The sequence below is a fragment of the Sardina pilchardus genome, chromosome 18 (assembly GCF_963854185.1).
Source record: "Sardina pilchardus chromosome 18, fSarPil1.1, whole genome shotgun sequence".
Classification (NCBI taxonomy): Eukaryota; Metazoa; Chordata; class Actinopteri; order Clupeiformes; family Clupeidae; genus Sardina; species Sardina pilchardus.
The window spans coordinates 26,348,519-26,366,018 of record NC_085011.1 but is presented as its reverse complement, the minus strand read 5'-3'; the positions used below and the strand labels follow the sequence as shown (position 1 = coordinate 26,366,018).

The window sequence follows — 17,500 nt, the reverse complement described above, 5'->3', positions numbered from 1 at the left end:
TTCAAACATACCTCACCACGGCTATTTGCGCTTTTCTGTGTCATGCTTATTAATTCCTGGGAGCATCAGCTTAAAATGGGTGTAATGCGCAAGTACAGGGGAGGAGAAGTGCTAATAGCGATTGATTAAGTATTCTGCCATATGTATGAAAACAGCGCACGTCTATTTTGCGTTGAAAAACTTCCGCCTGCTAAAAGCAGGTGTAATCCAAATTGCGGTTGGCTGTGTCTTTTAGAATTTTTTTAGAGACAGCTGAATCAGTATTCAGAGCATCAGTTTTCTTCATTGTACTATGTCAAAAGCAACCTTAACTTTCGTTTGCCTCACGAATATCATATTGTCTCTCTCACGATATAGCCTACACTTCCCAATCTGTTACACTAAGTATTAAGTCATAGCCCTAGTCTATGTGTAGTAAAACGTGTAGTATTTTTTTAAGTAGATTAGTAGAACTATAGGCCTACTCTGTCTGTTGCTGCTCGTTGACATCTTTGTATCATGTATGATCGCTAAACTTTGATTCTTTTTGATGTTGCAATATTCAACTGCGCTTGTGGTTGAGCTCTGCACGCGCAATTGGCGTTGTAGAGGGGGCGGGGACGGGCGGTGATGAACGCTGTTAACGTAATGAAGTGACAGCTTAGTAAATTGTGCGCAATACAGCAAAGCACAGCGCTCGAATTCTACGCATACAAAAATTCGGTATTAGTGCTGTCTTAGTAAATATGTGTTTGTGTGTGTGTGCGATGATGATGAGACGAAACTAAGGACAGTGAACAGTTTTCATGTTCACTGAGACCGGGGGCCCGTTGCACAAAAGCAGAATTAAGACATCCGGGATAAGTTACTGAGCCGCGATCACTGAATCCTAAACAAGAGCATACCGGCTGAATTGGTTGCACAAAGACCAATCCAGGATGAGCAGACACGGATTCATCAAGCCAGGTGTAAGTTATTCGGTGTATGTGCGCGTTCTCGTTTCTCCCCCAAATAACTCGCGGTTGGAATAAAAAAGACGCGAAAAATACCGTCTTGCACACAAAGTGAACAACCGCTTTTGATATAGACTAACAACGAGGTAAAGTTTTACTTTTTTGGATGGGGGATCATGATTATTTCTGTTACATAGCGGGAGTAGGTGTGGCAGATCAACTGAATGCAAATTTACGTATGCACCCACGTGAGAGCTTCCTTGTCTCGGCACGCAACGTCATTAAGGAAGCGCTTTGCCACCGCAAAGATGCACAAAGTATCTTAATTTTTCTTAAAAGCCGAATTAGTTGAAAACACCTTCGAAAAATGTCCCCTCCACTTCCAATCAACTACTAGCCTACAGCAGCCTATTCATCAAACATCTGTCAAAAAAGAAGCAAACAACGAGTAGGCTACGTTATTAATTATAAGGCCACCATAATTTAAATGGCATCCATATGGTATTAGGCAGACATTCTGCTGTGTTTTGCGAGTAAATGCATGTAGCAAATAATATATAAATGGAATCTACAGCTCTTTAAAAAAAATCACGTGGAGGTCTCATTTGAATGACAGCTAGCTGAACCAATCAGATAATGTAATTACCATTAGAATCAACTTATCTTGGATGTTAGCCTGGTCAGGAGCAGGCTAGCTCCACAGAATAAATCGCCATGGTAACTTATACCATAACATATCCTGCTGCCCCCTATCCCGCTTTTGTGCAACTGGATCACGGATAAATTGAGCCAGGATAACCAAGATATCCCGGGTTAATCCCTTAGCCTAGTTTTGTGCAATAGGCCCCTGGAGTTAGGGTGTTTATTTATTTATGTCTTTATTGTTTGGTTGTTTATTTATGTCTTTTTATGTATTTATTCATTTTAATATTTAGTTTTCTTTTTTGCAGACACTTTGATGTGGGACTGTACAGGTGGCTCATCAGGTAAGGATTGTGAGGCTGAGTGTGTGTGTGTGGGACAGAGTATGTGTCTACGTATCTGCATGTACTGTGTGGGTGTGTGTGTGACGGAGTATGTGTGTGTATATACAGTATGTACTTTGTGTGTGTGTGTGTGTGTTGTGTGTTGTGTTGTGTTTTTGGGGGTGTGTTGTGTGTGTGTATGTGTGTGTATGCATGTGTGTTGAATAACCCAATGAGTGCTGAGTGCAGTAGCTATGCTACTATCACTTTGCATTGCTTTCTGACTCAACATTTCCATGCTAAGAGCAAAAATGATGCTTTCTGCACCAGACCGCCACACAGACAGCTGGCAGAGAAGCTGAGCGGGTGGAATAGTGTTTTGTCTTGGTGCTTAAACACCTTCAAAAACAGCAGACATGCAGAGAAGCTGAGCAGGGCTAGTAGTGTTATGTCTTGATGGATAAACACCCACAGAAACAGCAGACATCTCACTATGCTCCAACTAGAAACAGACACACTGGCATACACACACACACACACACACACACACACACACACACACACACACACGGTCACATGGGCACATGGGCACAGGCAGCCTGAAGCAGTGTTTGGCAGCTGCACGGTGCCCACTGCCGGTTTTTGCCATCTGGAGCCCACTTCAGCGGCACACCCAGCCCAGGCAGCAGGCAGCCGGCAGAGGCAGAGCAGCAGGGCTGGAGCTGGAGCTGGAGCTGGAGCTGGAGCTGGAGCTGGAGCTGGAGCTGGAGCTGGAGCTGGAGCTGGAGCTGGAGCGCAGTGGAGGGGGGCGTGCTGGGAAAGGTGTGGCCATGTGTGGATGAGGCACTTGGGAGTGGGGGGGTCAGGGCTTAAGGAAACGGACATGTAGCAGAGCTGGAGCTAGAGGCTAGCAGGAGGGTAACATGCTGGAGTGGGGTGGCTGTCCGGGCTGCTTTCTTATCTGGGGATGGGGATGGAAGTTGGGGGGGGGAGGAGGAGAGGAGAGGAAAGGAGTGGAGTGGAGGGGAGGGGAGGGGAGAGGAGAGGAGAGGAGGAGAGAGGGGAGGGGAGGAGAGAGTACTGGAGGGGAGAAGAGAGGAGAGGAGAGGAGAGGAGAAGAGGAGAGGAGAGGAGAGGGGAGAGAAGGGGAGAAGAGAGAAGAGGACTGCTTGGGTGGACACAGCCAGAGCTGTGTGTGTGGTCAGCTCCTGAGTCCCAGGTGAAGTGTGTTTACTGTGGAGGACAGATCCCGATTAGAGGGCACCAATCAGACAATGAGAGAAGATGACGGGGCGCTGTCTGCTTCTGTCTCCTTCCTCTCTGTGATTCATGTTGGTGTCGTGAGCAATACGCACCCAACGGAGACACACACACACACACACACACACACACACACACACACACAAACACAGACAGACAGACAGCTGGTGTAATCTAATTACAATCATAGATGGCGTCTGCTCTAGGTCACCTTTCCTCTGAATTGGTTTGGGAGTGGACCTCTGGTGAAGTCACTTTAGACGTCATCCTCTGTAGTGAGAGAGAGAGAGAGAGAGAGAGAGAGAGAGAGAGAGGGGTAATGTGTATTGATGTCAACGTATTGATGAGGGTGTATTGAAATCAAATGTATTGCTGTGATGTATTCCATGCTTCGGCAACACTATTTTTCTTTTGAATGGTCATGCCAATGAAATTGTTCATATTAAATTGAGTTGACAGCTAGAAAGAGAAAGAGATAGATTGAGAGAGAGACTTTTGACCTCAGGATGGTCAAACACAGAAGGACTATTTGAAAGTCAACCCCTCATCTAACGGTTCTAACCTAACTGTCACCAACGCTCCTCCGACACTCCACACTTTTCAAAGGCTGGGGCAATGTTCATTAGCTTGTAGAAAGCATGCTCATTGCTCCATGTTAATTCATGTGTGTTCGCCACTCTCTTAATTAGAGAGAACATATCCAGATTGAATAGAGAGAGACAAAGAGAATGATTAGTGCGGGTGAATCACGTGAATATGTGAAATCTTTGTTTTTTAAATGAATAGTCTGAGTGAATCATGTGAATATGTGAAATCTTTGTTTTTTAAATGCTCTTTCCGGAGTGTTCCGTCTCTGGTCCAGCGGCGATTGATTTAAACTGAGCTTAAATGTTCCACGGACTGAGACAAATAACTCACATCTCTACGCATGCATCTCAGTCACAGGCTTTTGTGGTGCGTGAGTGATTAGTGTGTGTGTGTGTGTGTGTGTGTGTGTGTGTGATCACCGGGAGAGCGAGGCCACCACACTTAAATGAGCCTTAAGCACAAAAGCACACTTCTGTCCTTAGTAACAGTCGATAAGCAGCTGAAGGAGGGCATGTTATGGAAATGTGTGTGTGCGTGTGTGTCTGTGTGCGTGTGTGTCTGTGTGTGTGTGTGTGCATCTGGAAATGAGCGTGTTCCCACACACACAGATCTGATGGCACTCATTAATTAGACACTGTTTGCAAATGGGGTTTTAAACTGTGGAGGACAAACAGATACACACACACACACACACACATTCACACGCACGCATGCACGCACGCACTCACGCACACACACACACACACACACATACATAGAACTTTTTCTCCTCATGTGTCTTCACTCTGGCAGCGCTTTTGTCTTGGTGTGTACAACTACACACACACACACACACACACACACACATGCACAGACAGACATGCACACATGTACTGTACACACACATGAACACACACACACACAAACACACAGACATGTACGCACATGCACACACACACACACACACACACACACTCTCTCACACACACACACACACACACACACACACACACACACACACACACACACACACACACACCGTCATGTGAATTTACCCACACATGCCTCTCCAGAGCTGTAGCACTTAGACCTTAACCCATTGCAATTAGTTTCCTCTCTTAGGTATGCTGTTTAAAAAGATTCACCATCAAGACCACACACAGGCATGCATGCACACACACACACACACACACACACACAACACACACACACACACACACACACACACACACACACACACACACACACACACACACACACACTCATACACACACACACACACACACACACACAATCCCTGTGAGTGAAGCATTGAGTGTGCGGGCCATTAGGCGATTGCAGGCGGCCATTGTTGGTGTTTTTCTCTGAATGAGGGGTGTCTTGTGTGTGTGTGGGGGAGACATATGGAGCCTCTCCTGCGCTTCCTTTGAAGGTGAACAGCTGGACGTGTGTCCTGCCTGGTTTAGGCGCTCCTCCTCTTCCACATTTACTGCTTGTGTTGTGCTGCACTTTAGGGGTAAAATATGCTGAATCAGGCCCTTCTACGAGCACAACAAAAGCCCCATAGAAATGCAGGAGAGCCTAGCAACTGCCCCCCCGCCACCACCGATACTGCCACCCCTCCACCCTGATCTTACTGGATACATTTCTCTTATGCCCAACAACCCCCACCGCCCGCCCCCCCCCAAACACACACACACACACACACACACACCACCCTGCTCTTCAGCGATTCATATTCTAATATGCTCTCATATTCTACTGGGGGCTCATTGTGGCGTGTGCCGTCTACACAATTTCCAGAGACTAGTTGTGTTTTCTCTCTTTTCTTTACTCCCCCCCCCCCCCCCCATCCCATGCCTGTTCTATCTGTTTGTGTGATTGTCATTATTCCCGGGTTTGAGCTCTGCCAAGCATCCCTGTCTCGGCAACACAAAAGATGTTTGATCAGCATATCATTTGCATTTGTTTATCATTAGGAGGGTGTTTGTGAGCGATGATGGTCTGTTCCAACACAGGTGAACCATGCAGTGTGTGTGTGTGTGTGTGTGTGTGTGGGACACACGGCAGGGCAGAGCGGGTGTTGTGTGTCTGTGTGGGGAGTGCGGTGGGGTGTGAGTGTGTGTGGGTCGTGTCGTGTGTGTGTGTGTGTGTGTGTGTGTGTGTGTGTGTGTTGTATTGGACCCATGCCTGTGGTTTGTTGTGAATATGCACATATGGAATGGCTGCATAATGCATGCGCTCACAGCCTCGTTTTTCATGCGTTGAGCTCTGTGTGTGTGTGTGTGTGTGTGTGTGTGTGTGGGGGGGTCTCTCTATGATTTATGAGTCGCACTTCCGGCTTCGGCCTCCCTGAACCCACTGGACTGAAACAGTGCCGGTGGGGGGGCGGGGGGGGGGGAGGAGGCAGAGAGGTGGAGAGGTAGAGAGAGTGGAGGACTGATGAAGGGATGAAGGGATGAAAGGACTGTAGAGAGAAGGAGGAGGGAGGAGTGGGAGAATGAGAGAGAGAGAGAGATGGAGGAGTGGGAGGGGATGGGGTGATGGGTTAAAGCCTAAAGAGGGGTTTATGTGAACTGAACAAGAGGCAGAGAGGTAGAGAGGTAGAGAGAGTGGAGGACTGATGGAGGGATGAAGGGATGAAGGGAGTAGAGCGAAGGAGGAGGAGGAGGAGGAGGAGGAGAGGAATTCCTCAGGGATAGATTAGGGCCAGATTAGATTTGCCTGCAGGTGAAGTCCATGAGAGAGAGAGAGAGAGAGAGAGAGAGAGAGAGAGAGAGAGAGAGAGAGAGGCTGATGGATGGATATATGGAGAGAGAGAGGGTTGAATAGGAGGAGAGGAACTGCTTGGGGGTAGTTTAGGGAGATGAGATGTGCCTGTGGTGCAGTCCCATGTGGGGGGGAGCCATCAGCGCTCTGACACACTGACAGCTCCTGACTGCCGTCATATCACCATCGCCATCATACCTGCCTGCCCGTCTGCCTACCTCTCTATCTACCTGTCTGTCTGCCCGCCCGTCTGCCTGCCTCTCTATCTACCTGTCTGTCTGCCCGTCTGCCTGCCTCTCTATCTACCTGTCTGTCTGCCTGCCCGTCTGCCTGCCTCTCTATCTACCTGTCTGTCTGCCCGTCTGTCTGCCTCTCTATCTACCTGTCTGTCTGCCCGTCTGTCTGCCTCTCTATCTACCTGTCTGTCTGCCCGTCTGTCTGCCTCTCTATCTACCTGTCTGTCTGCCCGTCTGTCTCTGCCTGCTTGCCTAGCAGCCCTTGGCTTGATGAAGATGTACATTACATTTAAGCATCACACTCCCCATCCCTGTCCTCTGTAATGGGTTCCATTATACTAGCATTCTCTGTCTCTCTCTCTTTCTCTCTCTCTCTCTCACACACACACACACACACACACACACACACACACACACACACACACACACACACACATTCCCTTTTCTTCCCTTCCTCTCCCATTATGCTCTTTCTTCAACTCTCCCTTCGTCTACCTTCCTCTCTCTCTCTCTCTCAATTATGCTCTCTCTCTCCTCCTCTTCCTCTCTGTTTCTCTCCCTCCATGCCCCTAGTTCATATTCTCTCTCCCTTTCCCTCTCCATCTCTCTCTATCCCCCTCTCTCTCCCTCTCTCTGGATGTCTGGACAGAGAGACATGACTCTTGTACTGTATGGTCATCATTTCCATAAGCACCTCCACAGAGCAGCTCTAGTAAATTGGCGGATGGTCTGTCTGGTCCAGATGTGCCGCAGGTAGCCACAGCTGGACCCATCACCGCCAGCAGGGCCTGGAGGATACAGAAGAGAAGATGGAGTGGACCTGAGCAGTTTCTCCATGGCTAGCTCATGGATTAAGCTCTGTATACTGAGCTACTACATTGGTCTCACACACACACACACACACACACACGTGCACACACACACACACACACACACACACACACACACACACACACACACACACAGAGAGAGATGCGCAAACACACACACCGAGAGAGATAGAGACACACACACACACACACACACTCTCACACACACAGGTTTGTTCCAGTGTTATTATTACCTCTTCTCCTTGGCTGGTTGTAGTCGTGTCTCTCTCTCTACATTCAGTCTCATTTTACATTCATACGTCGCATTTGTACCTCTTCACCCCCGCTTTTACTTTTTACTTAGTCTGCTACACACACACACACACACACACACACACACACAAGCACACTCACACACACTTCTTACTTAGTCTACTGCATTTCATCCTCTCTCTCTCTCTCTCTCTCTCTCTCTCTCTCTCTCTCTCTTTCTCACTCACACACACACACACACACACACACACACACAGAGACACACACACACACATACACCTCTAATGCTTACACATCTCCTGCTCTTCCTCCTGCTGCTTGTCTCTCTCTCACCCACTCAGTTTGACACACACTTCCACTCCCCCTTTTCCCCACTTATGTAATGCCTCGTGGAAGCCTGTTTGTGTCTTTATTTGTGTGTCTGTGTGTAGGTGTAGGTGTGTGTGTGTGAATCTCTCTCTCTCTCTCTCTCTCTGTGTGTGTGTGTGTGTGTGTGTTTATCTAAATTTGTGTGTGAGTTTGTACGTGTACAGTATACTGTAGCAGCAGTTGCTTTTCAGGTGAGGCATTCTGTGCTCTGCTGGTGTGTGTGTTTAGGAGGGTGTTTAGCCTGCTGAATGTGTGTGTTGGCGTGCAGCTCTAATAGGACTGTGTATAGTGTGCGTGTGTGTGTGTGTGTGTGTGTGTGTGTGTGTGTGTGTGTGTGTGTGTGTGTGTGTTTAGCGTTCTGAGTGTGTGTGTTGGTGTGTGTGTGTGTGTGTGTGTGTTTAGCATGCTGAGTGTGTGTGTGTTGGCGTGTGGCTCTAATAGGAGTGTGTGTAGCATGCACTAGAGAGTGTGTGTGTGTGTGTGTGTGTGTGTGTGTGTGTGTGTGTGTGTGTGTGTGTGTGTGTGTGTGTGTGTGTGTGTTGGCGTGCGTCTCTAATAGGAGTGTGTGTAGGGTGCTCTAGAGAGGTGCTTCAGGGGTCCGTGTGCGTTTTTAAATGCAGTCTAATTGAGCAGTGCCGGAGTGTGGAGGTGTTTGAGTCCCCACCACAGATGAGTCACTTCAGACATGGCCTCTCTCTCTCTCCCTCTTTCTCTCTCTCTCTTTCTTTCTCTCTTGCTCTCCCTAACCCCTCCTTTCTCTCTCTCTCCCTCTTTTTCTCTATTTTTCCTCTCTGTCTCTCCTGTTTCTCCCTCTCTTGATCTCCCAGCCTAGCTCTCCTCTCTCGCTCCTCCCCATCTCTCCCTCTCCCTCTTTCCCCTCGTTTCCCACTTTCTCTCCCTCTCCCCTCCTCTCCATCTATCTCTCTTTCTCTCTATCAGTCTTGCTCCTTTCTTCATCTTCTGCTCTATCTGTCTTTCTCGCCTACTCAGACATTGTATCCATGCTTTTCTCTCTCTCTCCCTGTCTCTCTCTACCTCTATCTCTTGCTCTTTCTTTTCCCGTTGATCTCCCTCTCCCTGTGTATCTGTTTCTCTCTCCCTCCCCCTTTCTCTCTATCTGGCATCTCCGTCCCTCTCCTTCACGTCTGTGCCACTGAGCAGAACAAAAAGTAAACGCGCTCTCAAGCTATAACTCATTTAATGAATAGGAAAACATGTCACAAGATGGACACGTCTTGGCCTATGCCGTCTTAACCAATTAAATGTGTTATTGCTCGAGAGCGTGCTGTTCTTCAGTGTTTCCCTGTTTATGCACCCAAAACCCTACAGTATCTGTTACGCGGAGTTGAGCACACCTACTGCTGGCATGTGCTACTGATCAGGTCAGAGTTGTAAAAGCCTCCTGGACGTCCTCGTGTCCAGCTCTCCTGTGACTCTGTGCTCCTGCTGCACTCTAGCCATAGGACTCTCAGGAGCTGGGTGGACATAAGTGGACGCAGTGTGTGTCCACGTGAAGAACCTCCTACTGAGTTTGGTACTTCAGTTGGCTGCTAATTGCTTCAGAGTCTAATGAGTGCACAAATGCATCTGATGGCTAATGGTGATGGGGCAATTAATGTTGAAGATGGTTTCAGTGGATGTGCATGGATACATGCACTGTTAATGGAGAATTGTGTCCTTTGAAACAGAGCAATAGTGTCCTAGGTAACAGGCATGTGCATTTAGAATTCTATTCTATTCTATTCCATTCTGCTTTATCCTAGTCCAGTGGTGCGTTCAAACATTTGCGAACATTTGCAAACAGTATTCCATTATCCTTGAGTTTTTGCCGAACGTTTGCTAACAATCGCAAACGGTCTGAGAAGGTAGTGCTCCGCAAACATACAGTGGAACTGGACGTGAGGAACAATGCAATTACTGTTAAAATGGAATGACAAACTAAATTCTCCTGGACACTGGACTTCCCCGTTGACTAAGATGTGACATGATCAGGTTGGCTAAAACAAAAAAGACAGCAATGCTCCTTTGCGATTGTTGGACTTTTATTTTGACAAGTTTTTGACGTTTCGTCTTCCACATTCATGAAAGGGTTGGTATGAATGTTGAGTCATGCTTCATGAAACAGTCATGAATGCTTCATGTGCAGTTCATGACAGCTGTTATGAATGTGTTATGAACGAACCCGTCAAGTAAAGTGTTACCGAGTTATCTCTCTAAATATTAAGCCTAGTGGAATTCCTGGACTCATGCCTAACACACACACACACACGCACACACACATGCACACACATGCACACACATGCGCACACACACACACACACACACACACACACACACACACAAACACACACACACACACACACACACGCACGCACACACGATCTCAGGAAGAGCTCTGGTCAATATTGCACAAGGCCAGGGTGTAATGAAGTGGTTTGTGGGCTGCCCTTTGCTTTTGGACATGTTTAAAGCCCTGAGTAAAACTTCTGGTGCCGAGCACTTCCTTTGGTCGGGTGGTGGGGGTGCTGGAGAAGGATATAAGACAGAATAACGGTGTAGAGGTCAAGTGTGTGTGTGTGTGTGTGTGTGTGTGTGTGTGTGTGTGTGTGTGCACGTGTGTGAATGCTTGCGTGTGTGCTCTCCACTGCAGGCAAGAACTGCTTCCTCCTGTGACCTGCAGAGACATGCATTTGTTTTCTCGCCAGGACTCTGGTAAAAGTGTCACTGCTGTAAAGGTGTGTTTCAGCTCTCTGTACATTATGGCAGTTTGCTTTTACTGGACATTGTCTTGTCCCAGGCTTCTCTCTCTGACCTATCACTGGGATCAAGTGGGCACATTTAAGTCCATGTACATGTATGTACATGTATGCAGAAATCCATCGGGGAGAGGGAGAGAGGGAGGGAGGGAGGGAGATAGAGAGAGAGTGAGTACAGTACGACATATACCCAAGTCGACATGTGTGTCTGTCAGCTTTATGAGCCCACAGACATGGGGATAGTATGTACAAAGAGGTCGCACTGAAGGAAAAACGCAGATTGCCTGTCGTAGGAGCTGAAAACGGCTATTTGCGCTTTTCCGTGTCATGCATATGCATTCTTGGGAGTATCAGCTAAAAAGTGGGTGTAACACGCAAGCGCAGAGGAGGAGACGTGCTAATAGTGATTGATTAAGTATTCCGCCATATGTTTGAAAACAGCGCACGTCTATTTTGCGTCAGCAACGTCAGCCTTCTAAAAGCAGGTGTAATCCAAATTGCGGTTAAATGCGTCTATTAGAAAAACATTTAGAGACAGCTGAATCAGTATTCAGAGCATCAGTTTTCCTCATTGTACTATGTCAAAAGCAGCCTTAGATTTTGTTTGCCTCTCTAAAATCGTATTTTCTCTTTCATGACATACCCTACACTTCTCAAGCTGTTAGACTTGGTATTAAGTAATATCCCTATAGTCTACGTGCAGTAAATAGTTCAAGTATTTTTTTAAGTGGATTAGTAGAACTACTAGGCCTACTCTGTCTGCTGCTGCTCGTTGACATCTCTTTGTATCATGTATGATCGCTAAACTTTGATTCTTTTTAATGTTGCAATATTCAGCTCTGCAATGGCGTTGTACAGGGGGCACGGACGGGGGGTGATGAACGCTGTTAACGTAATTAAGTGATAGCTTAGTAAATTCCACGCAATATAGCAGAGCACAGGGTTTGCATTCTGCGCATACAAAAACTCTCTATTAGCGCTGTCTTAGCCTTTTGGGGCACATTTCCAATCTCCAGCTACACTCCCTTTACCCTGGAAGGTGTGTGTGTGTGGCCCTCACATTACACATTACCCACACACAGCTCTGCATTTCAATCTGATCACACAAACAATGACTGAATGACTGTCCTCTGTAAGGCATTTAGCAGTACCAGGAGGGCTAATCATATGCATGGGTTGCAATGCATTTTCTTCACTTGATAGATCAATAGATGACTCTACATTAGACTGGAAAGATAGTTCTTGGGATATGACCCCAATAAATATCAACAACACTAATTGCTTCATAAATTACATTATTTCTCCCAAATGATTTAAAAGCATCGTGATTAACGTTTCCATAGAAATGCATGTCTCTAGCCAAAATGCTATCACCAGTTCACACAAAAATGATTTAGTGTTATTGATTTTGCCCTAGTGATGTGCTACCCCTCCATACCCATGTCATTAGGTCTGAGCAGGGAATGTGAAAGGTGACTTTGGGTACGTAAACAGATCTTTTGAGAAGCATCGGTGTGAAATTAATTCTGACCTGAGCCTAATAGACACTCGAGAGAAAAATATTCAAACTCATCAGCATAAGCAATATTTATCAAATTCACACTGAAACAGTGTTGGGATTGTGTATTTGTTCACCCCAGAGTTAGACCGCAGGCCCTTTATTTGCTCAGCTAATGGAATTTCCCTTCTTGTCTGATTATCAGACTCACAGGGTTCTCCCATTTAATGGTGCTTAAAATCTACATTGTGTTGCTGTACCAGCTGGTTATGCAGCTTTGTGCTTTGGAAATTACACCACAACACATGCAGCAGCCATAGATGATGAGTCAAAGAGGAAACAAAAAACATTTCACATCAACAATAGAAATTTTAGATATCGTATCATAGTTATCTCACCTGTAAGCCTGTCATTGTTTGGTTCAGCATGACCGATTGATTGGACATTACAATCAATAATTGCGATAGCGCTTCAGTATATCTTGGCCAGAAATACTGTTTTCATCAAATAGATATACAGTTGTGATGATAGACATATATACATACAGTGCCTATAGAAAGTTATCATACCCTTTTGAAATAGTTACTTTTTTTGTCTTACAGCCTGAAATCAAAACCCATTTTAAAAAAAATCTTTTCCAGTTTTATTTACAAATGTAGCTGTACAACATCAAAATAATGAAAAAAAAAGTAAACAGTTCTGAAAATTAATAAAAAATGAAAAACTAGAATAACAGGGTTGGAAAAGTCATCATACCCCTGACTTAATACTTTGTAAAGCTTCCTTTTGCTTTCATTACAGCCATCAATCTGTTTGGATATGTCTCTATTATAGCTTTGCACACCTAGATAGGGGAATATTTGCCCAATTTTCCGTGCAGAAATGTTAAAATTTAGTCAAATTCTGTAGGGAATGGCGATGGACTGCTCTCTTCAAGTCAATCCACAGATTTTCTATAGGATTTAAGTCAGGGCTCTGACTTTGCCACTCAAGGATATTCACCATCCTATCCTTAAGCCACTGCTTTGTTCTTTTGGCAGTATGTTTAGGATTTTTGTCGTGTTGGAAGGCGAATGACCTCCCCATCCTCAGCTGTTTAGGAGAGGGACGCAGGTTTTCCTCAAGAATTTTGGTGTACTTGGCAGCATCCATTTTCCCTTCTATCCTGACCAATTGCCCAGTCCCCGCTGAAGAGAAACATCCCCAAAACATAATGTTGCCCCCACCATGCTTCAAAGTAGGTATGGTGTGTTTTGGGTGTGTTTGGGTGTGTATACTGTGTTTGGTTAGCGCCTGGAGCTCAGTCCAAAAACTTCAATCTTAGTCTCCAAAAAGTTCGATCTTAGTCTCATCTGACCATATAAGCTTTTTCCACATGGTAGCAGAATATTCCAGATGTGTTTTTGCACTGAACTCCAAGCGCAATGTTTGGCGAAAACCAACACAGTACACCACCCAAAACACACCATACCTAGTGTGAAGCATGGTGGGGGCAACATTATGTTGTGGGGATGTTTCTTTTCAGCGGGAACTGGGCAATTGGTCAGGATAGAAGGGAAAATGGATGCTGCCAAGTACACCCACATTCTTAAGAAAAACCTGCGTCCCTCTCCTAGACAGCTGAGGATGGGGAGGTCATTCGCCTTCCAACACGACAATAATCCTAAACATACTGCCAAAAGAACAAAGCAGTGGCTTAAGGATAGGATGGTGAATATCCTTGAGTGGCAAAGTCAGAGCCCTGACTTAAATACTATAGAAAATATGTGGATTGACTTGAAGAGAGCAGTCCATCGCCATTCCCTACAGAATTTGACTAAATTTTAACATTTCTGTACGGAAAATTGGGCAAATATTCCCCTATCTAGGTGTGCAAAGCTATAATAGAGACATACAAACAGATTGATGGCTGTAATGAAAGCAAAAGGAAGCTTTACAAAGTATTAAGTCAGGGGTATGATGACTTTTCCAACCCTGTTATTCTAGTTTTTCATTTTTTATTAATTTTCAGAACTGTTTACTTTTTTTTTCATTATTTTGATGTTGTACAGCTAAATTTGTTAATAAAACTGGAAAAGATTTTTTTTTAAATGGGTTTTGATTTCAGGCTGTAAGACAAAAAAAAGTAACTATCTCAAAAGGGTATGATGACTTTCTATAGGCACTGTATATCTATGGTTGTGATGGCTATTGACTGCTGACAGATGGACATCTCATGTTAGTGCGTGACCCCATCTGACCTGTCATCAGAGGCCTTTCTATCCCGGGTCCAGAAAGTAAAAGTCCTGCCATATATCCTTTCTACCTGTGCATTTAACACAGGTGATATCACTAATTATCTGATCTACCTGGCTGCTAATTAGGATGAGCTAGTTTGCTAAATGGTTGGATCAAATACTTGGCAGGACTTTTACTTCCTGATGTCTGCCTGTGTATTGTAAATTAGATTTCTCTGATCACTTCGCCAGTAAAGGTCTACAGCGTATTTCTTTATCTTTCTCTTTTGTACTGTGATGGAACAAATGACAGTTTTTCAGTCTGTGTTGACTATTAGATTGGATTATTAGGTGCCTGTCTGCTAACAGTTCCTCTAAAGGCTAAGGTAATGCCAGAGACCTCCAGCTATTGCCAATTTAACTAGACTCCTTGTGAAGTCAAGGCAAGTATTCTAAAGTCCTACCCCTGCATGCATGACGCCACATGCGTGGGCCTTGATGTCAGGACATGAGTGGACTGTACATAGACATATATACATATACGTATATAGATCTAGTGGACTGTATCGTTGCAGATGCATCCAGTCATGGAGTTCAGCTCCTCTCTTGAAATGGCTGACTGAGTCGGGCCGCTGCTGTGTGATGTCCCGGCTGGCATTCTCAATGGCACAGTGAGGCAAACGCATGCGTTCATCTGCAGAGGCTTGTTAAGCGGCCAGACTGAAATAGGAGCTGGCCAACACGCTGGCTTATGAAGCAGCACGGCTGCGCTCCTCCCTGGATGGCCGTGCCCAGGTGTGCTCCTCTGGTGCCACTGGGGAAATCAGGTTGTTGCGTGGGGTGTGCTGTTTCTTGCCTCTAGCACCATTGAGGCTGAGGCTCTACCTTTGTCTCCTGCCACCTTGGGTTCCTCTGTGTTTGTGTCTGGACCTAGCTTTGTGTGTGTGCGTGCGTGTGCGTGTGCGTGTGCGTGTGCGTGTGCGTGTGCGCGTGCGTGTGCGTGTGTACATGACTAGGCCTTCAATCCCCTGTGCTCGGCTGGTTGTAGTGATTGAGGCAATTTAAGTCATGTTGGGGTTTGAGGATTCAGGGCCAGGAGGGTGAGAGAATCCCCAGTCTTTCTCTCTCTTTCTCTCTCTCTCTCTCTCTCTCTCTCTCTCTCTGTGTATGTCTGTCTTTTGCTCTCAGAGCATCCCTGTAGCCCTCTGGAGAAGTGTGTGAAGTTGGTTGAAAGGGGGAGCACAGAAGAGAGGGAGAAAGGGCAGATTTAGATAAAACACACACACACACACACACACACACACACACACACAGCTGAAGTGATAGGGTGATATGGCTGAGCTGTCACAGGCTTGCCTCAGGCGTACTCACTCAACCACAACTGTGTCTTACGCATGCCATACCGGCACGGAGAAATGGGCTCTGCTTTGTGTGTGTGTGTGTGTGTGTGTGTGTGTGTAGGTATGTGTGTGTTTGTGTGTAAGTGAGTGTGTAAGTGCATGTGTGTGTGTACAGAGAAATGGACTCTGCTCTGTGTGTGTATGTGTGTGTGTGTGTGTGTGAGTAAGTGTGTGTGTAAGTGAACGTAGATACTGTAGATAGATAGATAGATACTTTATTGATCCCCAAGGGGATAAGTGACAGTATGTGTCTGCTTCATATATCACAGCTCTGGGTTGTGTGATTCACCTCACTGTGTGTTCACTGATTTGGTTAAATTGGGTTAAATGCAGAGAACTGAATTTCCCTCACGGGATCAAAAAAGTATATATTCATTCATTCATTCTATGTGTGTTTGTGTGTGTGTGTAGGTGTGTGTGTTTGTGTGTAAGTGTGTGTACAACTGAATGCGTGTGTAAGTGAAAGTATGCGTCTGCTGTATACTGTATTAATGTGTGTGTGTGTGTGTGTGCGTGTGTGCTTGTGTGTGTGGGTGGGTCCAGTTTGAGAGTGGAAAGCCGATGGCTGTACGTGTGGGTGGATGACTACCAGAGCACTTACAGCTGTGTACTCTCACCAGACAGAGTTGAAGCGCTCCGCTCACTAATCAAGGACAGTTGCTCGTCCCAGTGTGTCTGTTGGAGGATGTGTTTACAGTACACACTGTGATGAGACATGTTGGGCGCGTGTGTCAGCGGTCTTTTGTAGAGACGCAAAAGACGAATAGGCTACTGACCACACTGTAAGTTTTGACTCCGCATGTGTAGAGGTCATTGCGGTCATCTTCATCACATAATCAATACCTGTGATCTACGAGCTGATCAAGAGCCAGTAGCACATGAAGGAGTTCAACATGCAGCTTTTATGACGGATACTCATATTTTATACACCCATGACTTAGCTATTACTTACCCATGACTTAAGTATTATTTGGACAATACCTGTGGTGCAGTAGGGAAAACCCTGTTGTTGGTGTTGCTGTTGTTGTTGTTGTTGTTGACCAGGTAGTGTGTGGTAGTAGCAACCCTGTTGTTGATGTTGATGTTGTTATTGTTGTTGTTGCTTGGCTGTGTGTGCAGGTGCAGGTACAGGTACATGTCCTACTCGTTTCACTTTTTGCTGCTGTAACATGCACATTTTATCCATCCATCATTAGACAATTAAAGAATGATCTTATCGGATTGTATCTTATCACTAGCAGGTCTCTCTCCTGAGCAGTGAGGGAGAGTATTCTATTGTATCTTATATCAGTAGCAGGTCTCTCTCCTGAGCAGTGAGGGAGAGTATTCTATTGTATCTTATATCACTAGCAGGTCTCTCTCCTGAGCAGTGAGGGAGAGTATTCTATTGTATCTTATATCACTAGCAGGTCTCTCTCCTGAGCAGTGAGGGAGAGTATCTATTGTATCT

The 17,500-nt window shown here is 45.8% G+C and overlaps 1 protein-coding gene across 2 annotated transcripts in view; it reads left to right on the top strand.

Annotated features, from left to right (window-relative positions):
- The window catches only part of hhat (hedgehog acyltransferase), a 74,174-nt gene that overhangs the window by 35,202 nt on the left and 21,472 nt on the right, over positions 1 to 17,500 (top strand). For both annotated transcript variants that reach the window (XM_062519717.1, XM_062519716.1), the window contains one exon: positions 1,883 to 1,918. In XM_062519717.1, coding sequence (XP_062375701.1) covers positions 1,883 to 1,918 — 36 coding nt within the window. The remainder of the gene's footprint in view (positions 1 to 1,882; positions 1,919 to 17,500) is intronic.